Source organism: Adiantum capillus-veneris, chromosome 7 (genome assembly GCF_014529385.1).
Source record: "Adiantum capillus-veneris isolate H3 chromosome 7, ASM1452938v2, whole genome shotgun sequence".
Classification (NCBI taxonomy): domain Eukaryota; kingdom Viridiplantae; phylum Streptophyta; class Polypodiopsida; order Polypodiales; family Pteridaceae; genus Adiantum; species Adiantum capillus-veneris.
Genome location: NC_140937.1, coordinates 62,412,904 through 62,439,082, shown reverse-complemented (window position 1 = coordinate 62,439,082; position 26,179 = coordinate 62,412,904). Strand labels below are relative to the sequence as shown.

Here is a 26,179-nt window from a genome sequence, read left to right as displayed (position 1 = left end):
CAAAGAGCCTCCACTCGCTCTCTAAGCGCTGAGTCCAGCAAGACCCTCCCTGGGATGCGAAGCATCGTGCTCCCCCTCCTCTCTCTATCAGTCACTGTAAGGATCACTGGAGCGTGGTCTGAAAAGGAAGTCCCTCCAAAATGCCAATTGTCTCACCGACGTCACAGAAGTGGTCACTAGTGTAGAAGCGATCTATCCGAGATAGATTCACGCCTCCTACTCTGCGGTCCGAACAAGAGGAGGCCAAGCTGTCAAGAGGCCTCACAAAACTGGAGTACTGCCACACATTTGTAACCTGCAAAGTCGTACAAAACCTCTCCCAAGCTGCCAGCTCAACACCATGCACAGTAGTATGGCTACCACCAATCCTGTCCGAGGGTTCCTCCAACATGTTGAAGTCACCCCCTATGCACCATTGCTCTGCCTGTGGCAGAGACTCAACAATCTGAGACCAAAACCCTGCATGTGCACTTGACACATTCGGCGCATAGATGCTCAGGAAGCCCACGAGACAACCCTGAACCTGCATAGTGATCCACTGAGCCCTGCCTGGCACTATAATCCCTCTGCCCACAATGGCCTGTTGCTACAAGGAATCCGCAATAGTCATACATACCCCGCCCTCGATGCCTCCAGGTCCAAATGCAGCTGACCAAAAAGTCTCATACCATCCACGCAAAAGCTGTCTAATGCGGCTCTCACACAGATGATGCTCTTGCAGCATAACTAGGTCAATCTCTCCTCCCACGAGGCAACGTTGAAGCTCCTCACGAAGTCGGCCCCTCTGACGCTGAAACTGGGGCCCACCTAGCCCCTGTACGTTCCATGAGACGATCCTTATGGGGAGTGAGAGAGAACTTATGTTACCACAACAACTAACCGTGCTATCTTCCAGGCTGGCTTGGATGGGGAGTAATCCGCATCCGAGCGTCCTCGAGATAGGCATGACTGCAAGGAGTATCTAGCCCGAGCACAAGTAGACCAAGCCGTGCGTAAAGAAACCTCCTCTGTCGAGGAGTCCTCATGTATGTGTACATAGCATGGGGACTCTGCGTGTCAGCAAAGAAGTGAACCACAATGTGTCTACATCCTGCTGCGTCTGGAGGTGTCAGAACAAACTTGGCCAATGGCCAAAGAGTCTAAAGTATGTCTGTAACTCCTAGGTCTCCCATGTGACGAGAGAACTCAAGGGCCTGTGTCTGCAACCACTCCAACACTGAGTCTGTAGTCCACTCAGCCTGGTCCCTGCCGCAAAGTGGAAAAGAGAAGCCAACCGCTGAGTCTAAGGCCTCTATCCCCCTAGCTGCAAGGAACAGTACATAAACTCTGAAGCAGGCTTCCTCAAGGTCTGGTGAGGGGTCGCCGAGAAGCCGTGTAAAGTCATATACCTAGATGAATCCAGGATAAGCCCAAATTCACCCTTGAAGGAAAGTGCAAGGTATAGACCCATGGTAGTCACCCACAAGAAAATCCCACCGACGACGAATGTCGAAGTTCGTCAGACCACGAGAAACTGCTGCAAAGGGAGACGTCTGCACCAGAAGAGGGGGTTGCAAGAAAGGTTGTCCCTCTCTGGCCAAGCGACTCGTGGAAAAGGCACTACCAAGAGATCTCCTAGCACCCGAGGATGGCCCTACCCCCTGGGTCGACTGCGCGACTAGAGCAGGGGCAGGGGGGGGAGGGGGAACTCGGGGGGAGGGGGGGCTGTCGAGGGTGAGGCTGAGGTGGAGGCTAGAGCAGGGACCTCGTCCTGCTGAAGAGGGCCGAATCAATTTCTTGTGGGAACCCACTGCTGCTGGGCCGGCGCCTGAGGACCACTCTGAGTGCCAGGCTGTCGCGGTGGCCCCTGCCGGCGTCGACCACGAACCTGCTGCCATCCCTCCTCTGCTTGAGCCCCAGGCTCAGAGGGTGGCTCTGCCTATGTGCTCTGTGTCTCTGCCTGATGGATCAAAGTAGAGGAAAAAATGCCACGGTCTTCTTTTGTATTTGCTTTTTCAAAATGTCCTTCAGTACGGTCTCTCGTCCTATGAGCAGAGAACTCAGTATGAGCTCGATGAGCTCTCAGCTTTATTTGATGAAGAAGTCTCTCTCCCCTCTTGTGCATTAAAATACAAACACAAGGAGTTTTTACATTCAAGGGTAAGTAGCTCACTAGTTAAAAACGTTATGTAAGAGGGCTCCCCCATAGGCCTGCTAGAGGCGCTGATGGAGGGCCCTTTCTCAGTAATCTTGCAACAAATTTTAAAAAGTACTAAGCTGTCTGAAGTCAACTTTCCTTTATCTCAACAAGAACGAGTGACTATTTTAGGATTACAAATTAGCACAAGCAGAAAAGCTTTCACAAAAATTATATTCCGATATAAAAAATGCTTGTACCTACAAGACTTCAAAGCCACTTGCGGTGGTGGTCTGGGTGCACATTGAGGGTCTTTTTGAACTTCCATCACAACCTGAACATTCAAAAACTCATCATGGTGTTGTTTGTCTAACTTTCCAAATGTCCAAAGTGTAACATGAACAAGAGAATGCCCTTTCTAGCGCTGAGGGCTTCCTCTATATGGTATGTTGAAGTCTCACTCACACGGAACAATGAAACAACAATGATATCAGCAGGAACATTAACAAAGGCACAGGACACATGTACAACAGAAATGAAATGAAATGTTATATTAATGTCTTTGAAAGGCCCAAATGACCTATGAGACCAAAAGTTACAACCATATTAGATGTGATACAATCATCTGAGATAAAGAAACATCCTAGATCCTAAAATAATCCCAGTAGGAAAGGTAATGAAGCTAGTAGGCAAGTAAGATACAATCTCATGTTACAAACTGTAGAGTGGGGGTATGACAATGAGGAGGACACATTAATTAGGGGGCAGAAAAATGAGTCATTCCATGAACTCTCACATAGGTGCTGCAGTATAGCATCAATCTCCTCCATGGTGAAAAGCTTGGGAGGTCTCACCCAGTCTCGAGCGATGATACTTTGTATCCTCATGCGTGCAAGCCGCCTATGCATAGATCTCCGAGGCCTCGGGCATCTCAAACGACCAAGCTGAACAACAGATGGAACAACAGCAGATCCATATCAAATACAACAGAAAACTGACTGAAATCATCAGTAGTCAAATGGATATGGCGAGATCAGGGTGGTCTCGTACAGTCTTGTACGTTTTGTACACGTACGACGATGTGCGGTACTAAACGAACTAAAAAAAATTATGATGTACGATGACGTTATGTACGTTCAAAATTAAAAAAAAACAAATAATTCTTAAGCCTAAGGCTTAGGCCTTAAAGAAACTTGACATTTAGACAGATTACAATTATGAGAGCTTAAGAGGGAGAGACCCAAGGGAGAGACGATGGAGAGCTTGTCACTTGAGACTCGAGAGCTTCAATGGGAGCTTGAGGGGGAGAAACCCAAGGGAGAGAAGGAGAGCTTGAGCCTTGTCACTTGAGAGCTTCAATGGGAGCACATGGATGATGAGAGCATTGAGAGGCTAGAGCTTGTAGCTTGTAAGTTGTGTTGAGAACAAGGTGGAGGAGTTGCTTAAATAGATTATAGGAAGAGGAAGAGCATGGGAGAGGGAGAGCATGGCAATAGGCATTGGTACATGCCACATGATTGCAAACATGCTCCAAAACGGCTCCCTAAACACCCACTAGCGCGTGCAAAAACTGCCGCCAACGGTCATAAACGGCTACATTTTTCGATCGTACAGAACGTACTAAACGTACGGAACGGAACGGGTCCAACTGAATGGTACTAGACGTCCCATACGTCGAACGAAAACTACCCTGGGCGAGATGGATATCATACAAGTGGGTAATTGGTAGAGGGACTACTGTTGAAGTGCACTGTTCCACAGAATCGAACGGATGGAAGTGACCTTTCAGAATCCCAAGTCATTGGACAGATGTGGACTACTTGCATCAACTGCTAAGACACTGTAGCCTAGTTGACTCACACAAAACTAGTGAGGGGAAGAAAAACTGAGACTCTAGGTAGGATGAGCTAACACTGAAAATATAAATGAACTCTGAGGTATAAACAAGGAGATTTATGCAAGAGAAAAGCACAACATACATCAAAATAGAGGAGAATGGACCAGGTGAAGGTTATGGTGGAGGACCAGAGGATGGCAGCGAGCTGGAGAAGGCACCGGATGGGCAAAATGTTATTGAGAGTGCCGATGATGTAGGACATATGCCCGACGATCCACCAGCTCCTGAGACTGGAGAAATTGCCAAGCCTAATCCAAAATTCTGAAGCGAGTCAGCTAGCATATAATAGGCATCTTGTTCTTTAAGCCCCACCTCCACACTACCACCCATAGCTTTGTGAACGACAAAGCTCTAGTGCGATCCATGGTCTCAAATATCTGGAGAGCCCAATTTCACTCCATATTTAAGGTCCACAACAACCAAGCTGGTATAGTATAGGCATCTGCAAGTGCTTCAAGTTCTGCCTCCACCACAGTTTCCACAGATTTGTCAGCAGTGTGGAGGAGTGCTTCTTTTGCACGCTCCAAGGCAGACCAAGGGATGGTAAACGAGGAGAGAAAAGCATCCAGGAACATGGACACTGCACCCTATTCCTCATGGGTATAGCTGGAGAAGGACGCACGTGCGAGACACCACCCACAACAACAGCAATGGATGCACGACAGAAGTCTGGCACAAGGTGTCACAGGTACTGAGGTGATGTGACATGAGATCAAAACCAAAGGGGCAAGGAGGAGGTGCAAGAGTTCTACAAGTGCAGCGAGGGACAACAGAGCCCCGAACAGTGATGGATATAGGAAGTACATAGAAGAATTTCGGAGAGGTGAAGCAACAGAAGGAGTCCTGCTGGAGATAGGGGAGGATGACTGGTGTGAGCATGTGTAAGGCCTTCAGGAGACCAAGAGGTTCATGTGCAACTCAGCCAATATAGCTGCCATCAAAGGTAAAGGATGGGAGGGATGGGAGATCAGTAGCTACTAGGGGGAGGAGGGAAAGTAGCAGTGGTTAGGGCATGTCAAACCCAACCATCCGAATTGACTACTAGAAAACCTTTCAATTATTGTATCCAGTGATGGATAGCTTTGAAGGAGAGCTTTATTGGATAAAGGGTGGAATGGATGACACTGCGGGAAGACACTATAGTGGGCTCCCAGAGGGATGAGGCAAAGAAGATGGTATCATTGATGACCACAATGTCCAGCTCCTTAACCACCAGAACAACTATGCCTTCTTCAGTGATACCAACAGTGATTGTGGATCCTCCTCTTTGCTCTCAAAATTGTCACTATCAGAAAAAGATATGCAAAGTTCCCATCCAAAACAATTCTGAAGGCTACGCTGCTTTATAGAACGCTTTAGAGTTTCTAAAATCAAAACAACGGAAAAACTCAAAGCATAGCTTACTATCAACTTATAAGGAACAATCAATGCAGAGACACTGCTGGACAAGCATACTCTTTCAAACACACTTAACCTTACCGTCAGCATACTTACAAGGAACAATAAATGCAGATACACTGCTATAGAAGCAAACCTATTTGGAACATGCTTGAACTTATTCCAAATGCAGGGTCATTCACACTGAGAAAATTACAATTATCATGATGAGAATCTTACTCGACATTCACCGGATTTCATGAAGAACATCTCCATGGCTTCCTCTCCTTGAAATGCAATCACTGCAAAAATAAATCTTCATGCGTTTATACTTCTGATTTCTTGTCCTATTTGGAAAGCATGTATTTGTAAAATTACACATGCATCGCAAGCTAACACACAACTGACAGCTTTAATCTTCTCAAAAGGATAATAGCTCAAAAGTTTCAATTAAACAGAAACCCATATTTCGGAAAGAATGTTTCATTTTTGAACAATTATCCAATTAAATTCATGAAAACCTGAGTACAGCATGATTGAAAGTGATCTAAGTCAAGAATTTGGGGGGGGGGAGTATTGAGTATCTGCAAAAGGCCAAATAAACTATGAGACCAACACCACCACCACGCCAGCTGTGAAGGCAGGATGTGCAATCCTCCACATAAATGATATGGCACTGCCCAGCAGTACGGACGTCCGAAACTCACGCTGACTGGCTGACATGGCACTGTACGGAACCTCGGGTTTTACGTTGACTGTACGGACCTCCACAGTTTAGGTTGTTTTGCTAACGTGGCAATGGGTACGGATATCCGCAATTGCCGCTGGCAGCTTTTGAGTTAATGCTTTTGGGAGCCATTGCTTTTGATTTTAAATGCTTTTGGGGCTCTGCTTTTAGCAACCCTTGTAATGTTTACAAGGACCCAAGGGGGGGGCTCACTCTACACAACATCTGGACTCGGCCACACTTTGTGGGTTCAATTCTTCTTGTCCTCTCGGCCAGTTCCTTCAAGTTGGGCATGCTGGTGAAGAAAGGCCCAGGGCGCCAGAGTCGAAGCAAAGCCTCTCTATGCTCCCGCATGCGGTCGGAGCTTCCCTAGAATTTCTTGAACTGTCCTCTGAGAGTATGGATCAGCTCTAGCCAAAGATCTCAAACTGTCTTTGCCGGTGGTACAGGGCGAGTCTCGAAGATGCGGAAGCAACGGGCCCGCCACATGAACCAGAGTGTCAGGCCGCAGATGAGCTCCCAACACTCCTCTCTCTCACTGCACCACTCCTCTGGAATAAGCTCTCTAGCAATCTGGAGTGTAGGTCGACCTCCCTGGATCAATCATCACTATCATCCTGATGGTGGAGGATAGCTCAAACTGTAATGCAGGGCCCGTGAGAGTGGACCAAGCAGCTGCCCCCCAAGTTTATTGTCGTGCTGTGGAAAAAGCTGGCATAAGCCGAAAAACCTGTTGTGCCATAGGACAGTCCCAATGACAATGACGAAGAGTGTTGGGAGCTCATCTGCGGCCTAACACTCTGGTTCATCTGACGGGCCCGCTGCTTCCGCATCTTCGAGACTCGCCCTGTACCACTCCTCTAGAGTAAAGCCTCTAGCAAGATGGAGTGTAGGTCGACCCCCCTGGATCACTATCATCCTGCTGGTGGAGGATATCTCAAATTGTAATGCAGGGCCCGTGAGAGTACACCAGGCAGCTGTCCCCCAAGTGTATTGTCATGCTGTGGAAAAAACTGGCATAAGCCGAAGGACACGAAGCCAAACCTGTTGTGCCATAGGACAGTCCCAATGACAATGACGCTCACTCTCCATAGGGTGGCCACAAGCTGCGCATGCTGCCGAGAGACCACTATGTACAACCCAGCTCCCCACTGCTGTAGCTCTATGTGCAACCAGCCACTGGAACAAAGTGACTCGCCGCGGCTGTCTGGTGTCCCACAACCTCGCCCTAAAAGATGACAAGAACTCAGTTGTAAGACCCTCCTTCTGCCAATGAGGTGCTGCAGGAGGACAAGCCTCTCTCCGTGCTGCCAGTATGTGCCGTCCCACTCGAACAGTGTACTAAAAGAAAGGGACACCTAGATGGTCAGCTGAGGCGAAAGGGTCCCGCCAAAACCACTCTCCACGATCCCATTGCACTCATATCAGTGGACAGCTCTTCCAAGCCCAGAGCGTCCAGTGGCCAGTTTCAAGAGCTGTTGGGTCAAGATCTATGACACAAGTCCTCCCACAAATGCCCACAACTCGGATCCTTTGAAAACATCACTCTACAATCTATGGGGCCTCAACTGAAACTCGGTGTAAATGACCCTCACCCTGTAGCTCGAAAAACAGGGAAGGTACAGTCTGTGAACAAGCCCGAACTCCGATGAGGACCTCTAGTCGGGTGAAGGCCCCCATCCATCTGGGCGCTGCTGACTCGAGAGGTGTGCACTGTGAGCCACTCAGCTGGTACTACCTCTCTGATATCCTGACACATGCTCTTCACCCCTCTCATGCCGTGTAGCTGGATGCTCTGAAGCTCCTCTGACAAGCCTGAGAATTGGCACCTCTCCTCTGTGTTAGCAAGCTCCAGGCAAGCCTCCTGTAACTGCTCCTCCAACCACGGGCTGTCTAGATGCTGCTCTTGCATCCTCTGCAAGGAAGCAACACCCCATTGGAGACACTGCTCCTCTCTCGCAGCAGCCAGGTGGGCCATGGACTCCTAAAGAAATAACCGACTAAGCTGAGCAAGTCCAAAGGCCACTCTGTCAACGGGAGAGTCCTGCATGTCTAAGCCCTCTATCCAAAGAGCTATCACTCGCTCTCTAAGCGCAAAATCCAGCAAAACCCTCTCAAGGATACGTAGCATCCTGCTCCCCCCTCCTTTGTCTATCTATCACTGTGAGGATCACTGGTGCATGGTCCGAAAAAGAAGTCCCAGCCAGAATGCAAATTGTCCCACCCAAGTCACAGAAGTGGTCACTAGTGTAGAAGCAATCTATCCGAGAAAGATTCACTCCTCCCATTCTGCAGTCCGAAGGAGAGAAGGCTAGGCTGTCTGGGGGCCTCAAAAACCTAGAATGTTCCCACACATCTGAAACCCGCAGTCATACGTAACCTCTCCCAAGCTGCCAACTCAATTCCATGCACAGTACTATGGCTACCTCCAATCCTATCAGAGGGGTCCTCCAACATGTTGAAGTCACCCCCAATGCACCATCGCTCTGCCTACGGCAGAGACTCTACAATATGTGACCAAAACTCTACACGTGCACTCGCCACATTGGGCGCATAGATGTTCAGGAAGCCAATGAGGTAACCCTAAACGTGAATCCACTAAGCCTTGCCTGGCACAATAATCCCTCTGCCCACAATGGCCTACTGCAAAGAATCCACAATAATCATACATACCCCTCCCTCGATGCCTCCAAGTCCAAATGCAGCTGACCTAAACGTCTCATAGCGACCACGCAAAATCTGACCACACTCTCTAATACGACTCTCACAAAGATGATGGTGCTGAAGCATAAGAATGTCAAGCTCACTAAGCCTTGCCTGGCACAATAATCCCTCTGCCCACAATGGCCTACTGCAAAGAATCCACAATAATCATACATACCCCTCCCTCGATGCCTCCAGGTCCAAATGCAGCAGCTGACCTAAACGTCTCATAGCGACCACGCAAAATCTGACCACACTCTCTAATGTGACTCTCACAAAGATGATGGTGCTGAAGCATAAGAATGTCAAGCTCACCACCCACAGGGCATCTCTGAAGCTCCTCACGCAGGCGACCCCTCTCACGCTAAAACTAGGACCCTCCTAATCCCTGCACATTCCATGAGATGATCCTCATGGAGTCAGTGAGAGAAAACAGATGCTGACACAGCAGCCAACCTCGCTATCTTTGAGGCCGGTTTGGATGGGGAGTAATCCGCATCCGAGCGACCTCTAGACAAGCGCCAAAGCAGTGTGTGTCCCGCCCAGGCCCAAGCCGAGCGTGCAGCCCGAAGGGCTACATCCTTTTTCCAAGAATCCTCATGTACAAATACATAATAAGGAGGGCTCTGAGTGTCACCAAACAAATTCACCACAATGTGCCTGCAACCCGCTACATCCCAAGGCGTCACGTTGAACTTGGCAAGAGGCCAAAGTGTTTGCACGAGATCTGTCACCCCTAAGTCCCCTGTGTGGTGAGAGAACTCAATAGCCTAAATATGGAGCGAGTCACGAACTATGTGTTGGGCATAGTTACATGGGACGGCGGGTCACGGTCGGGAACGGGGTCGAGACGGCAAAAGTCAGGAAACAGGGACGGGGGTCGGAACGGCAAAAAAGAAAAGAGAGTTTTTTTGGCATTTTTTGACCTACACACATGCCACACACATAGAGCATCACTTTGACCATAAATTTCCACTAAATAGACCAAAGAACACGAGTCATATAGGCTGAAATGTGCTAATAAAACATCGATGATCGATGGATACAAAATGAGAAGTGCATGCCACAAGGGCTCAAGAGTCAAAAAGACTAAAGGACTTAAGACAAGCCTGAGGCCTCAAGGATAACAAAAAGTACAAAGGGCTAAGTAGTAGGTAGAGTCGTAGACTCAAGAGTCTAGACTCGAGAGTCGAGTGATCAATGATCATCAAACTCAAGAAGTGCTCGCCTGTTGAATCTCCACATCGTCGTCGTAGTCGAGGTCGTCAACGGCGTATGAGGGCTCGGGAGGCTCGCATTGACGCTCGAAATCCTCCTCTACCTCCTCCAAAAGAGTATCGGCCATAGATGGATTCTCTTGTGCCATCTCCCACTCAGTGAAAGGATCTGCCTTGTGTGTGACGCTCTTGGCAAGCATGCGCAAGTTAGCGCTCACAAACACCAAATCATTGGCCCTCTGAACCCCAAGCCGATTCCTCTTCTTAGAGGCAATGTGGCCGTACACACTCCATAGTTGCTCCAAGCAACTAGTGGTACATGCTTGGCTAAGGACACGAACACCCAAGCGCTGCAAATGTGGGCCATCTCCTCCATAGTCCTCCCACCACAAAACCGAGCCAATCCAATCATGTTGCGATCAAGCTGTGCATCTACACATCCATAAGAGCCCTTCTTTTGCTTGTAGTTGAGTAGCTCGTCTCTAATCTTGCGCCTAATGTCACTGCTAGGCTCAAGGCGCTCCAATGTAAGCCGCCATCCTTTGCTCACCTCCTTGTCGGTCTCTTGACGCCTTCCTTGAAACTCGGGGTCAAGCACATAAGCTGCGCATGAAGTGGAGAGTAGTATCCATTCCACCTCGACTCACACAAGCCATGAATCTCCGCATACTGAACAGGGTCAGGCACAAGCTTCTCAAGTGCCTCTATCATCCGATCCATGGCTTCGTAGACTTTGCCAATGCATCGCTGCAAGCCATCCACCACTCGAAGTAGGTGCAGAATAGGCTTGACCATGGCATCAAGAGTCTTCACCTCCTCCCACCAAGCGGCATCGTCGGCCCATTCTCGGCATTTCAATCCTACTGCTGATGTAGACTCCGGCATGGCCTGGAACTCATCACTGAGAAAGAGGCCCCTTAAGGCTCCGCCACATGTAGACAAGCGGCCAAGCATAAGCCAATTAAATGCAAATCTTGTCTCTGAATATTTGAGCAAGGACAAGTGGCTCCTCTTTGAGAATTCATGGCGCACTTTTTGATGGTTGAGCACAAAGGAGACAATTTGAGAAGCGTCACCAATGGTGGGTGAAATCCATGACAAGTTCCCTATGTCCTTGAGGAGGTTATTGAGGCAATGCGCCATGCAAAATGTGACATGGATGCTGGGATACATGCCCTCAATGATAGCTCTGGCTGCCCTATTTGACGCCTCTCCATCTGCAACCATACAAAGGACATTCTCCGGGCCGGTGATCTCTATGGTGCTTGTCCACTCCGCAACAAGCATCTCGGCGGCCTTGCCACTATCGGATGCATCATGTGACTCCACAAAGTACATCTCCCCCCGAGAGTAGGCCACCACCCCGTGGATGGACCGCTTCCGGGTGTCGCTCCATCCATCTACAAGAAGAGAGACGCCATTGGTCTCCCACAAATCCTTTGTTGCTTGGGCCGCTTGCTCCACGGCAAGCTTCTCTTTGTCAAGGAAGGTGGTGCGAAGCCTTTCCGATGAAGGTGGCACATAAGAGGAGCCATATTCCCCTATTTTCGTAACCATGGTTCGAAAGTATGGAGACCTATCCACACAAAATAGAGCATGTTGTGTTAGTATGGAGAGTCGAGAGTCGAGAAGTTATAACCCATTATGAATACAAAATGGAAGATTGCAATGTGCATATGCCAAGGGAAACTCACCGCGAAGCATGGAAGGCAATGTGGTCGTGGAAGAAGAATCGGGCAACCGACCTATCCACCTCTTCCTTCAATTTAGGATTCCAATTTTCGTTGAGAGTGGTTTGGCGATGCGGAACGGAAGAGGACGGTGTAGATCCATGGCTCTTGAAGGTTCGAGAGATGTCGTCAAGGTTGGCTTCCCTTTGCTCTCGCGGTGTCGCCGTGGCGGAGGGATCAACGGCAACAAAACGGCCCCTCTTGGCCGCTTCCGCAACCTCATACACCGTGAGCTTCTCAAGAAGATCCAACCTCTTCTCGGGAGCTACATGAGGGCAAAACTTTATCTCGTGACCGGGTTCATGAAGAAGATGGGCTCGCACTTTGTTTGAACCACCCGATCTCTTGTATGGGCATAGCTTGCACGTCCATGGTCTTGCACCGCCACCTTTGCCACGCGAGCTAAAGTCGACTTCATCCCACCACGACCACGTTTGCACGGCGGGCCTCCTTCGAGAAGAAGGAGCTTGAGAAGTGGAGTTGGCTTGAGATGACATGATGGTGGAGAGACTCGAGAGAGTAGAGCTTAGAAGTTAGAAGAGTTAGAGGAGAGCTTGTGTGGAGAGAGAGTAAAGGAGAGCTTCAAAGTGGGTAGAAGAGGGAGAGGAGAGCTTCAAAGTTCAAACTTCAAAGTGGGTAGAAGAGGGAGAGACTTGAGAGTGGAGACTAGAGTGTAGAGTAGTCAATGGTCATGCTTCAAGCTTGAGCAATGAGCATTGAGTAGAGAGGAAAGCATTGATGATTGAGACTTGAGTAGCTTGAGCCTTGAGCTTGAGGGAAATGGAATGAGCATTGAGACTATTGAGTATTAAGAGGCCCAAGGGAGCCTTTTATAGCCTCCCAAGGGCCAAGGCTCCAAAAATATGGCAGTTGGGGCTGCACAGATCAGTTGCAAACGGTCAAAAACGGGCAAAAATTTGAATCTGTTCCGTCCGACCCCGGCCGACCCCTGCCGGTCTATCCCCTGCCGTCCCCGGTCCATCCCCCCTGCGACCCGCCTGTCCGGCCCGATTTCCGTTCGTCCCCCGGCGTTCCCGGCCCGGCTACGGCCGTCCCCCGGCGTTAGGGCCCGTCCCCCCCGTCCCCTGTAACTATGGTGCTAGGTCCACTCTATGTGGGATCCCTTCCGCACAGCGGAAAGGAGAAACCCACAGCTATGTCCAAAGCCTCAATGCCTCTAGCTGCAAGAAAGAGGACGTGGACTCGAAGGAAAGCCTCCTCTAGGTCAGGAGAAGAGTCACCCAAGAACCGTGTGAAGCTATAGTCCCAGCGTCTGCAAATGTCAAAACTAGTCAAACCTCTAGGGACTGTTGCAAAAGGAGAAGTCTGCACCAAAAAAGGCGGCCTCAGGTGGGGTTGTCCCTCTCGAGCCACACGGCTCGTAGCAAAAGCACTACCAAGAGATCGCCTCGCAGGAGACGTGCGTCTAATCCCCGGCATCTGAGGAGTGGAGGAGGGGTACGGAGATGATGCTGTGGGCCCCACCGGGGAGAGACGAGGGACGGGAGGCAGAGGTAAGGTGGGGGAGGGAGAGGTAAGGTGGGGGAGGGAGAGGAGGTTGGGGAGGCGGAGCGGCAGCGTGTGAGGGAGGGGGAGGTGGGGGTGGAGAAACTGAAGTAGACGGAGCCTCCTCAGGCAGGTCCTGTTGAAGGGGGTCAAAACGGTTCCCAGTCGAAACCCAGTGCTGCTGAGTTGCAGAAGGTCGGCCACCAGGGGGAGCAATGGGGCGAGCCTGCCCTGTCGGCGGCAGCCAGGCACCTGCAGCCAAACGTCAGCTATCTGATTACTGGTCTCAGTCGAGGTACCAACATGTGTGTCCTGTGTATCTGGCTGTTGGGCATGCCCAGCCTTGGAGGCCGTGTGTGGAAGCAAAGTAGGATAATTTTGTTAAAATTGAAGCTATATGAATACTTGAAGACTCAATTTGTGATGGTGAAGGCCCAAAAGATTCAGCCATTGCAGTTAAGACAGAATGAATAGTATGAAAAGATAGATGTTTAAGAACAAGGAGATGAGAGGAACCTGAAGAAGGAGTATGATGACTTAAAACAAGAATATGATCAACTAAATCAGCAGGCGCAGCTTAGCTCAAATCAAGTACAAGTGCAGATGGATACTATTATAGAAGAGCAGATACAAGATGAAGTTCAAAAGAATCAAGTTCAAGATGTAGTGCAGGATGCAGTTGCAGTGACAGAGCCTGAGGAAGCAGGAACACAGCAGTCAACTTCAAAGCAAATTTTTATTATTGAAGATGATATACCACTTGCAAATAATGCCAAAAGTACAAATAAAGCTGTTCAAGTTTCAGAAGATATAAAGGTTGCAGAGACAATTGAAATTCCAAAAGAAGTTGAAGTTGCAGGAAAAATAAGCAAGCGGACTGATACTGAGCTTGATGATGCAGGAATTCATCAAGTCAAAAGTTTTCAGTTTCAGGGAGATATCTCTGATTGGAGAGATTTGCAGCTACAAAGTGGATTTCTTTATGTTTTTGAGAGGGGATGTGAGCAAGGCATCTTGGTGGTGTTTTTTATGTGTGAAGGAGAGTTAAACCTGTTATTTTTAAGCCTTGAATCAAATCAGTTTGATGGAGAAGCAGATTAGTTTTGGTGTTTCCTGAATCAAGATTTTCAGGATAATCAGTTGTTTTGGCATATGGAGTCTAAATCAAGTCTCCCAGTGTTTCATCTATATGCAGAGATATTGGATATGTTCAAGAGGTAATGTCTAATGGTTGCAAAGTTTGCATCCTACCTTGAATCTTTCTTCAATCTTTTTGAAGAGAAGCCTGAACTTGAACCTGAACTTGAACCTGCTAATGTGTTCAGTAAGCCATACCAGGCCTTTGCTGAAGAAGATGCTAAGGAAGAAAATCTATTGTTGCAGAAGAAGTTCATTAAACTAAAAGATCAGTTTGAACAGTTGAAGAATAAGGGGGAACAACACGCTCATGACCAACCTGAACCAGAGGGTGCTGAATGTGAAGTGATACTAATGGATAATGCATACCAGGAAGTTCAAGAGCAGTTAATTGAAGATACAATTCCAATTATAGGACAAGAGAATGAGGCAAAGTAGCAGCATGTCGAGGAAGTGTTGGCTAAGAACATTGAAGAACATACAATGGATGAAGTTGCAGCTGAGATGGAAGTAAGTATTGACACAGAGGAAGAAGTAGAGGAGGAGAATTTGTTTGTGCAGAAACAGAATGATGAACTGAAGCAGCAATATGATGAATTGAAACATTAGTATGAGGAATTGCAGAAGCAATTGGAGCAACAGAAACATCATCAACCTGAACAACTGCATACTCAGAGTGATACTGTAACGTTGGATAAAACTAAAACTAAAGTTCAAGAACAATTAACTGAAGGTGCAGTCACAATTCCAACTGTAGTTGTAGATGAAGAAGCAGGTGTTGCAGATGGACAGCGGCAGTTTAAAAATCCAGTATTGTCTATTGTGGATGAGATACCTCAGTGGAGAATATGCTAAGGTTCAAAGGAAAGCACCTGAAGATGAGGTGGATGCAAGAATTACTGGAGAGAACAACACAACTACTGACCAGGATGAAGATGAAAAGGAGCAGCAAGCTTAACTTGAAGATCAAGTTGATTTTAATCAAGGAATTGTGGATCCTCACAATGTTTGAGAAACATTGCCCATTGGGTGTGCCAGGTGTTAGTGCCTGATCTGTCAGGGCACTTACTTTTTGAACTTATAACTAAGGTCTTAGCTTTAAACCTTAGGAGCATGTTTACAGAAGGACTTTATGCCTAAGTAGTTGGATATACCCGAATGGTCACATGGCAAGTAGCAATTTTTAGATGTAACCACCCGACAGTTTGCAATTGGTAGTTTGCAGTCGTCCTGCTGTTTTGGCCTATAGTTGGACGTTGCTGATGAATATAGGGTAGATCATTAATTTCTCTTGCTTAGCCATGGTCTCTTGTGTTCATACAGTCTGCAGTTCTCATGGTGTAATGTGCAGTCTCCTGCCTTGTTTATCTCTACACTGCATGATTCTTGTATTGATTACCTCTTAGGGCTGTGAGCCCCTAACATCTACCAACAAAATAGAAAGGCCTCTTTGCCTTGAATTGGAATGCCACCGCATCCGACCAAACCCAGTGCTGGCTAACATCTAGGCCTCTGTCTTTTATCCATTGCCAATGTAGCATAAAGTAGTGTTGGACAAACAAAGAGTTATGCATTTTATCATCATAAATGGAAAAGTGCAAAGTCTTTCTTAATTCACCTTCAACACGGTGTCGTGCAGCTCCGCTTCCATGATGGGAAAATTATCAAAAGGATGCACATTGTGCTTGATTGAAGTTTACTTGATTATTTATTAGTGATCATGGCTTGATAACAAGCTAGTCTTAAGCTTTATGTACGCCAGATGCGGCTTTAAAGGGCCAACAGATGCCTTGATGATGCTAAAAAAAAGTATGCTTGAAGTGAACACACATGGGAGATTATGATCTAGAATTGTAGTGCTTGAAGTGCTCTATCGGCCTGTCTTTACGGCTCATCGATTGGAGCTACGATAAGGAAGTTATGGCAGTTTGAAGTTTGAGTTAATGCAGATCAGTACCGGATCAGGCAACTGCAGTTGAGGTGACAGAGATGAAGCGGATGCACGGGCCTGAAGTGCTCACTTTGTGGAGCACGTCGGTCTTTTCCGATCAGTGATCGGATTCATGGTTGCCAAGATATTGGCCGTTAAAGATTCACCAAGGCCCGGTTCCGTACCACTCGGTCCGCTCGGTCAGTCTGTCATTTGGGAATTTTCAGACTCAACAGGGTTTGTATGCGTTCTATGCAGTTTGAGAAGTCTAAAGGAATTAACAGCTTGTCAAACCGAGTACAGGTTCATGAGATAATATGGCTTGAGGCCAGTATCAACTGCCGACATAGCTGAGGAGGATGAATTTTGGAATCTGGATGATATTGTCAGTCAAGTGCGGTTGAAAATTGAAAGCCGCGCTAAGCAATTCTTTGGCCGATGTGCTTGCTAAATGCCGTAATGGGAAATTCCTTAGCCGATATGTGTTCCAAATATGGTGCTCATACGAAAGAACGATGTTTTTGGTGAGGTCTTTGTCCGAAATGTCCTCATGGAGCGTATTAATAAAACCGCCCAATTGAGGGGAACCGGAGTTGTGCTTGGCAATGCTTTAGTCGATATGTATGCCAAATGGGGTTCCCTTTAAGGGCCGAAAAGAAGCCAAGGGGCAAGGCCGCCCAAGGGAATGGCCCAAAGGCCGCCCGAGGTTGAATGAAATGGTCACCCTAAATTAATAGGGCAGTGAATGAGAGGAGCCAGGGCGTGGCGGCATCGAGCAGGGAGTTGCACAGGCCTTGAGGCGGACGTAGCATCCACTGAGAAGCTCGGATAAGAGCGCGCCTGAAACAAAATGTGCTCTACGTGCCATGGCGACCATATTTACTTGGTGAGCCCAAGGTCCTTGTTTCAATTAAGGCCACCCTATTGATCCACGTGGCTTCATCCTGAGCATAGGTTTTGAAACGGAAAAAGGGCTTCGTTATTTTTTAAGCACGAAAAGCATCAGCAGCTCGAAACTTAAAAGGCACCGCAGATGATGCAGGCCCAAAATATCCTGTAAGCATCATTGGTTTTGGGTCCACAGGGCAGCTTAATCCGCTGATAAATCCAGAGAAGAAGCAATATTCGTTACAGTGGCAAGAAAGGTTGGGCTATCTTCACCGGACGTGCAATGATTTGGTTGGCATGTATGCTCCAGAAGTTGCGAAGGTTGCGCGAGGCAAAACCCTGAGTATATATTTATCCGAGGGAAACTCTTCAAGCGCACAAACCCTCCAGTATGCGGTGCAAGATTGAGAGAGAAGGGATTCCCGTCAGCGTGTGCGGAAGCTCTTTGTTGGCACCAAATGTCTTAGTGAAGATTCCCACACACTTGCAAGCTACGGAATCCTCCCCGAGATGAATATTTCTCTTCTTCTTTCCGTTGTCGAAGGCATGCGAAGAAAGGCCTTTGCCAAATGGCCCATCTGTCTACAGATGAAACATCGATTCGCGAGGCCCGAAGACTCCACGCTCTAAGGGAACCAACCTCCACTCACCCATGACCTTCGGGAGAGTGTGGTTGCCTCGAACAAGAACACGTACTATGGGGATGCCAACCGCCTTGGCAACTGCAGAGGCTGCAGAGTCCCAATCGCTGAGCCTATCCTGGAAAGGAGCGGAAGGTACTCCCTCCGCAGGCCGGGGAAGCATATTGAGATGGGCAAGTCTGCCTCCTTGACAAGAACGTCGGTAGCTGGGTCGAAACGGTGGCGCCATTGTCCGTAGTGTGCTCGAATTGCTCGGATGGCCAAGGGGCTCATCGCAATGATCTTGGACGCCATCTTGGGAGTCTCAAACTCTATCTGGTAGTAGCCACGTCCGAGAAGCTGAACATCGAGGATCTTAGCCAGCTCTGCAAGAAGGCGGGCCTGAAAGTGTCACGCACCTTCCCTCTGCTGGGTCTAGTGCCGAGAATCTTGCAGATAACAGAGGTGGCATGAAGGCACGCCACTTCCGCCTCTAAACTCACTTGCTCTGTCGGCGAAAGAGCGAGTCGGATGGTGGGTTCTGCGGGGTCGGGCGAGGGGGCTGCGGTGGAGTCCCTCTGTCGCGGAGCAGAATCCTCAATCTGTGTCTGCTACGAACGCGAGCGAAGGGGAGTCTAGGGTGTCGATGCAAGTCGGTGTCTTCATGAACCAACACCGAAAGGAAAACCGAGGTGGGGGTGGGGGGAATGTGGGCAGGCTGTGGGCAGCATGAGGAAGGGGGGATGAGGGGCGGAAGAGCAGCACAGGGCAGCGAACGACGGGCGGGCAGCTCAGGGCAACGCGAGGAGGGGGGGCGGGGATGAGGCGGGGGTGAGGCAGGGGTGGTAGGGCAGGCCAGCGCGAGGGGAGCTAGGGGTGAATAGAGCGATGGCGATGGCGAAGGCGAAGGCGAGCAGGAGCATGAGCAGCAGCAACGAGCGCTGTAGCAAAAAAAAACATCACCAACTTTTTCCCCCCCAAAAATAGATCCTTCCATTAGTTAACAATACTGCCTACAAATAGCCTCTACTATAGAGGGCCACATCAAAACGTGGTGAGACTCTTCCAATGAAACGACAAGATATGTACAATGAAGGCTAAATCAAGAGATGAGAGAAGGGAACAACCACATTGGTGGCCAGTAATGCCATCTAGGCACGCCATGGACCATGGTGAAGGAGGGCCCTGGGCACCAAAGTCGTAGGAAGGCCTCATGGCGCTGCGACATGCCATCGGAGCTACCCTAAAGTCTCTCAAACTAACCTCTGACTGTATGGATCAGCTCCAACAAGATATCACGAACAATCTCTGCCGGTGGGACAGGTCGAGCCTTGAAAATGCAAAAGCAATGGGCCCGCTAGATGAACCAAAGTGTCAGGCCGCACATAAGCCCCCAACATCACTCTCTATAACAGCACCACTATTGGGGAATGAGCTATGTGGCAGGCTAGAGTGTAGGCCGGCCCTCCTGAATCACTATCATCCTGTTGATGAAAGCCATCTCAAAACGAAGTGTCGGGCCCGTGAGTGTGGACCAAGCTGCAGCACCCCAAGTGTTGGCTGGTTGTAGAAAGTGTTGGCATCATCCGACGCGAAACCTGTTATCCCATGGGGTAATCCCATTGACAGTGACGCTGAGTCTCCACTGGGTGGCCGCAGGGTGCACTCTGAAATCCTGGTTGCATACCCATGACACTGTACATGGGGTTAGGCATCATCGTTTGAGCACCCCCGAACACTGTTCCTGGCCTGTAAAACTGATTTCCAGGTGCATGACCAGCCATGCTCTGGAATACCGATCCACCTCCAAAATAGCAAGGGTGTACTAAGGTGGTGGGAAGACCTGTTGCATAGCCTGTAGGTTGCTTCCCTGCCCATTAGAACCACCTATAGGCTGCTGAAAGGTGGCGGGCTGAACTCGTACAGCTTGAAAGACTGGCATCTCAGCCACCTGTTCTTGCACCTTAGGCATAGATTGTGGAGACTGCATGTTCTCCGTCAAGTGTACAGGTGTTTCCATTGACTGTGCGGTATGAATCACCTGTGCTCGAGCCTTAACAGGCTTTTGAATATGATCCAGTGACCCAACTTGCTGAGACGGAACAGGAGGTTGCAGAAAGGCTAAAAACCTCGGGTTCTGCATTACTTGTGTGAACATAACCATAGCAGTAGCCAACTGGGTCCTAAATATATCGTCATCTGTTTGTGGTGGTCTTGAGGACTCACCCACTTCATGTGTCTGTTGACCCTATGAAGAGGAAACCTCTTCAGTCACATCATCTGGTCTGTCAGCCATAATTACAATTCCGTGTATGGTCTATGATCCCCTGTGTCTTCAAGCCCAAAACTGCCCAAGGCTCACTTCTATGGGAAAAAGTGATTTAATCCCGTCGATGGAACCATGAAACCGGCCTATTCAATCCAAAAAGGGCGGTAGAATTTACTTCAAACCTTGATTTAGCTTTCACCCATTTTTAGTCGTCTATTTTACCTGTACTTTCAAGACACAACAAAGGGGAGAGGGGTACAGGCTGCTAGATTGCACCTGTATGAGTAGACGGACACCAGATTGGCCCCTAACTTAGGCGCCCCTTTCGGTATTTCTTTATTGTTCAAAAGAGGGAATAAACGTTGAGGTTCCCTACAAGCTGCCCCGCACAAACTCGGCTGAATTTCCTCTATTCCAGCCCGATTTCGGCAACATAACTGTACTAGAACCCTTCACAGTCAGTATTCCCACGCATTGACTGACTTTCCCGACGCATACGGGCACTTTGCAAAACCTGGCGAGAATCTGCAGCACGCTGAATTCTCTGTTTTCAGCCCTGAAAATGCGCCAGATCACCTGTACAGCGGTCCCCTTGCGTCCCCGAACCTCCTGGGGGTATTAGGGTCCGTTTAGGGCCAAAACCCTAAACCTGCAAAAATACACAGCAGGCTGTAATTCGCTGTTTCGGGCTCCGTTTCGCGTGCCGGTCGCATCCGTAGCAAGTCCTCGAGCTCCCGCACCTGTAGGGCTACTTGCCCTTTGAATCGGACGAGATTTCTCGCGTGAAACCTCTCCGAATTCACCTGTACCTGCGGGTGGATTAGCCGCTAGCTAATCCAGTACCTATGCAAGAGGCTCTTGCCTCGGCAATCGCGCATGAACCCACACAACTGTACATTGGTCAAATGAAGAGCCCACTAGAGGGGCATAACATACTGCCAAAGGGGAGAGAGAGGGCAGTGCGTAGCGTGCAAGGCATCACTCCTAACACCGCACTGTGCATAAGAGGGAAAGCAAGCACTCCATAGCTCTTAACCTACAGCCTCTGTTGACTTGGCCAGAGAGTAACAAAATGATCCCCATGTCAAACTGCACGTAGTGACGCGAAGACATTTTCAGGTCCCAAAATAGCAGTTCCCTAAATTTTAGGAGATGCTGCCATTGTATCTTTCTAGGTCATCCGACCCTCTTTGTACACTGCGGCCACATCCAGAACTGAAATGTAGCCTATGTAGCAAAGGATTCCACTTTGGCTAGTCAATGACCCCACTTGGCTAACCATAGTCCTTGTCCAACCTTAGTGCTCTCTTGCCCTCAGGCCTGGACTCCCTCTGAACAGTTCCACACTAGCTATGCAATGCAGGGCAGTTAGATTTCCCGAGGGGTGTTTCCAAAAAGTGAAAGTAAATAGATAATAAGAAAGAAATCAACAAAAAGGATAGATAGTAGTCACACGCTGGTGACATACCCCCCTCTTGAAATCTCAAACGACCTCGTTTGCATCTATGTCGTACATGCTTACTGTCAACACTGATGTATTCAACACCTGTCGACACATATACGACACATACATGCTCATTGTCAACCCTGGTGTATTCAACACCTCGTCGACTCATGTATTGCCTGCGTGTGAACCCTGTCCCAATGACATAGTGGTAGCTGCGCACTGTGCCATTGCTTTGAGTCACTAACTTTCCAATGACAAAATGGTAGCTGCACATTTTGCCACTGTCTTATAGTACACGTTGGATCCCGTAACACTTTCGAGCATACCCAAACCGACAGTTTAAGAATGCAGTTACACATGTACTCTTTAATAGAAGTAACTACTGTATCCTTGACAAACTGACAAGAAATACTCACTTCTATAGCACTAACCACACTTTTGGACATTCCATAAGAGCAATTGCCAAACTGACAATCTGTAGAGCTCTAACATTCATGTAACATGTATTTGATTTGAGCTCACTTTAAATACCATGTACATCATTTGTTTCAGAAGCCATTGTCACACTGACAATCCATGTAGCTTTGAAACTCAAAGGGTCAAGGTAGGTTGCAAATCGAAGGCTGCAAGATAAAGTGATAACACAGTTGGTGACTCTGCAAGTTCACCTTCTTCCATCCACTTAGCATCCATTGGTGGATAGTTTCTGAACTTTACCAAGTAACGCCTAGCAACCTTGCCTTTCACTTTCCTTTCTTTGTGTGCCAAAATCTGTTCAGGGACCAAGATCTCGTCAAGTTCCTCGACTTCCGGCTGATCTTCAGCCGGCATATCTTCTGGCACATCACCCACATAGGGTCTGAGAAGACTCACATGAAACGCATAGTGAATCTTCCAACTGTCAGGCAATTTCAGCCTATATGCAACATCACTGATTATGTCGCATACTTGAAAAGGCCCATAGTAACGCATGCTCAGCTTTGGAAACAGTCTTTCCTTGCCCTTCATCTTCTTTAACCTTGCCTTTTCAAAGCGTAAAAGCACCCAATCACCAAGTGAATATACCACTTCACGACGGTGACGATCAGCTACTTTCTTTTGCTTCGCATGAGTCCTTTCTAAGGCCACTTTGACCTTCTTGTACATTTCATCCATGTCCTGAACATACTTATCTGCTTCAAATATCTTGTCCTTTGTATGCAGTATGGGAGGAACTTTCTTGCCACCTTCAACTATCTCAAATGGTGCCTTGCCAGTTGATGAATGCACTGTATTATTGTATGCATACTCCACCAATGGCAAATACTGCTCCCACTTTCCTTTATGCTCTGACACATAGCACTTCAGCAGATCTAGAACAGTAGAATTTGCCGTGAGGCATCTCACCTGTGTGCAAGATGTACTCAAAAGCGTTGCAAAGGTCTGAACCAAGCAAGTCCCTATACTCGAAGAAAAACCTGGGAGTCAAACCACCCCCACCAGGACAACTACCTCGGGGAAGTGCTCTAAGGTCCGTATGGTGCTCCTCTAACTGAAGAGACAGCTCAAGCCTCTGACGTATCTCCTCAGTCACAAGACAAGGCAATTGCGCCCAAACTTGCTCTCTACACGCATCTTGACGCTGTGACTAAGGCTCTGTTGACAGCAAGTCGCAGTAAAAGTCAGTAGCAACTGCACACATATCCTCACGCTTTGAAGCCACTGACACATCAGGTCTCCGCAACTGGCTAACACTAGTGTGCTCATGTCGGGGTCTCACTTTCTCAAAGAACGCCCCAGTCACTCTGTCACCCACCTGGGTCCATTGAGATGCCTGTCAATGGAAAGCAAACTAATGGCACCTCTCCTCTATGCAAGCTCCTGGCGAGCCTGCTACAACTGCTCCTCCAACCAAGGCCTGTCTAGGTGTTGCTCATGCATCCTCTGCAAGGAAGCAATGCTCCGTCAGAGACGCTGCTCGTCCTCCCTCGTTGTAGCTAGGCGAGTCGTAGACTCCTGAAGAAAGAAACGGCTAAGCTAAGCAAGTCCATAGGCCACTCTGTCAGCAAGAGAGTCCTACGTGTCCAAGCCCCTCTGTCCAAAGAGCCATAGCTCTCTCTCTCTGAGCTCTGAGTCCAACAAGATCCACTCAGGATGCGTAACATCATGATCCCCCTCTTTTGTCTATCTATCACAGTGAGGATCACTGGTGCATGGTCCGAAAAAGAAGTCCTAGCTAAAATGCAAATTGTCCCACCTTAGTCACATATGTGATCATTGGCGTAGAAGCGATCTATCCGCGATAGATTCACTCCTCCCACTCTGCGGTCCGAACGAGAGAAGGCCAGGCTATTTGGGGGCCTCACAAAGCCCGGGTGCTGCCAAACATCCGTGACCCTCGAAGTCATGCATAGCCTCTTCCAAGCTGCTAACTCAGCCCCGTGCACAGTAGCATAGCTACCTCCAATCCTGTCAAAGGGGTATTCAAGAATGTTGAAGTCACCCCCAATGCACCATTGCTCTGCATGCAGCAAAGACTCTACAATGTGCGAAGAAAACTCTGCACGTCACTTGCCACATTGGGCGCATAGATGTTCAAGAAGCCCATGAGGCAACCCTGAACCTGCATAGTAATCCACTGAGCCCTGCCAAGCACAATAATGCCTCTGCCCACAATGGCCTGCTGCCAAGAGTCCACAATAGTCATACATACCCATCCTTGGATACCACCAGGTCCAAATGCAGCTGACCAAAATGTCTCATATCATCCACGCAAAAGCTGACCACAACGTCTAATGCGGCTCTCACAAAGATGATGCTCCTGCAGCATAAGAATATGAATCTCTCCGCCCACAAGGCATCGCCGAAGCTCCTGACGCAAATGACCCCGGTGACGCTGAAACTGGGGCCCACCTAATCCCTGCACGTTCCATGAGACAACCTCATGGAGACCGAGAAAGTATTGATGTTGCAGCAACAACTAACCGCGCTATCTTCGAGGCCAGTTTGGATGGGGAATAATCCGCATTCGAACGTCCCCGTGTGACTACAAAGAATTTCTAGCCCAAGCCCAAGAAGAGCGTGCCGTGCGCAGGGCAACCTCCTCTGTCCAAGAGTCCTCATGTATGTATACATAGCATGGTGGGCTCTACCTGTCAGTAAAGAGGTGTACCACAATGTGTCTACCTCCTGCCGAGTCTCAAGGTGTCAATCAGAACTTGGCCAACGGCCACAAAGTCTGTACCAGGTCTGTAATCCCCAGGTCTCCCATGTGGTGAGAGAACTCAAGGGCCTGTGCCTGCAACCACTCCATCACTGAGTCCAGAGTCCACTCAGACTAGTCCCTACAACAAAGGGGAAAAGAGAAGCCAACCACTGTGTCCAGGGCCTCTATCCCTCTAGCTGCAAGGAATAGTACATGAGCCCTGAAGCAAGCTGCCTCAAAGTTTGGTGAAGGGTCGCTGAGAAACCGTGTGAAGTCATAGGTGAAGAAGTCCCACCTGCGACGAATATCAAAACTCGTCATTCCACGAGGAACTGTTGCAAAGGGAGACGTCTGCACTAGAAGGGGAGTTCGCAAGAAAGGTTGTCCCTCTCTTGCCAAGCAACTCGTGGCTCTCTCTCTCTCTCTCTCTCTCTCTCTCGTGCTCACTCCCCTTTGTCTTTACGCTGTTAGGAGATCTCTTGGCAGTGAGAGAGAGAAATGAAATGAAATGAAATGTTATATTAACGTCTTCAAAAGGCCAGAGTGACCTATGAGACCAAACTGATACAAAAGTGGTGAATCTGTTACAATGTCTGAAAAGTGTGAAAGTGTGAAAATAAATGCGAAAAACTAAATACAAAGTATTAGATAAACTTCTTAGGAGCATTCTGGGTGTCTGGCTAGAATGCTTCTAATCCTTTGTTGTAGTCTCCTCCGATGAAGTGTGCTTCTGCATCTCGGTCATGGTCGTCTCGATTTCCTAAGCTCAGTCGCCCTGTCAATGAGGGTGCCTTTGGTATGAATGTGGGTACTCCTTTGTGCTCGCTGCTGGCCTCTTGCTTCTCCTTCCATTCCTGCTTCTCTCGATCCGAAGAAATCTGTGATCTGCCTCTGAGGCTGTAGTGCTCTTTGTCTTCTCATTAGATTATCCCTGTGCCGATGTAATTCCAGTAGGTACATGCCTAAGCACCTTTGATCTTGATATTGCATGACTCTATCTAGAGGTCCAAAGCCTTCTTTAAATAGGCAATGGAAACGCCCACGTATCTCATAGTATACGGTGCAATGACATATGTAGTGTAATTCTGTCTCCGGCTCCATTCCGCATAACTTACAAATTCTGCTCTCAGGTGGGATTCCCCTAAATCTGCCAAATTCAATTTCCAGCTGAGTGAGGATGTACGAATCTGACCAACAGCACATCTCAAACCATGAGACAGGTGGGTATCCATGTAGCTCGGGCGAATCAAAAAACCATCTTCAGATAGCTATAGGAAGTTTTCTTTGTAATCGGCCATCTTCGTGCCCAATTCTTGTGTAGGGTCTACCCATGTCCTCTTAGTGTCCAACTGTATAAGATCCTAGCGGATGATTTTATTAATCTCCGTTCATGTGATTGCCAGTGATGGAGCCTCAAGAGAGTATTAGAAG

General features: G+C 48.4%; 2 protein-coding genes across 6 annotated transcripts in view; one reads left to right on the top strand and one right to left on the bottom strand.

Moving 5' to 3' along the window:
* Positions 1–26,179, bottom strand: part of LOC147453959 (uncharacterized) — an 89,920-nt gene that overhangs the window by 9,756 nt on the left and 53,985 nt on the right. For all 5 annotated transcript variants that reach the window (XR_015188581.1, XM_086516002.1, XM_086516001.1 and 2 more), the window contains 2 exons: positions 5,631–5,692; positions 2,377–2,450 (listed from right to left, as the gene is read on the bottom strand). Coding sequence is in view for 4 of the 5 variants with exons in the window: in XM_086516002.1 (XP_086372128.1) it covers positions 2,377–2,450; positions 5,631–5,692 (136 nt within the window). In the remaining variant the exon portion in view is untranslated. The remainder of the gene's footprint in view (positions 1–2,376; positions 2,451–5,630; positions 5,693–26,179) is intronic.
* LOC147453960 (uncharacterized) lies at positions 13,697–14,374 on the top strand. The gene has a single exon (XM_086516907.1). The coding sequence runs from the start codon at positions 13,877–13,879 to the stop codon at positions 14,372–14,374; it is 498 nt and encodes a 165-aa protein (XP_086373033.1). The 5' UTR covers positions 13,697–13,876.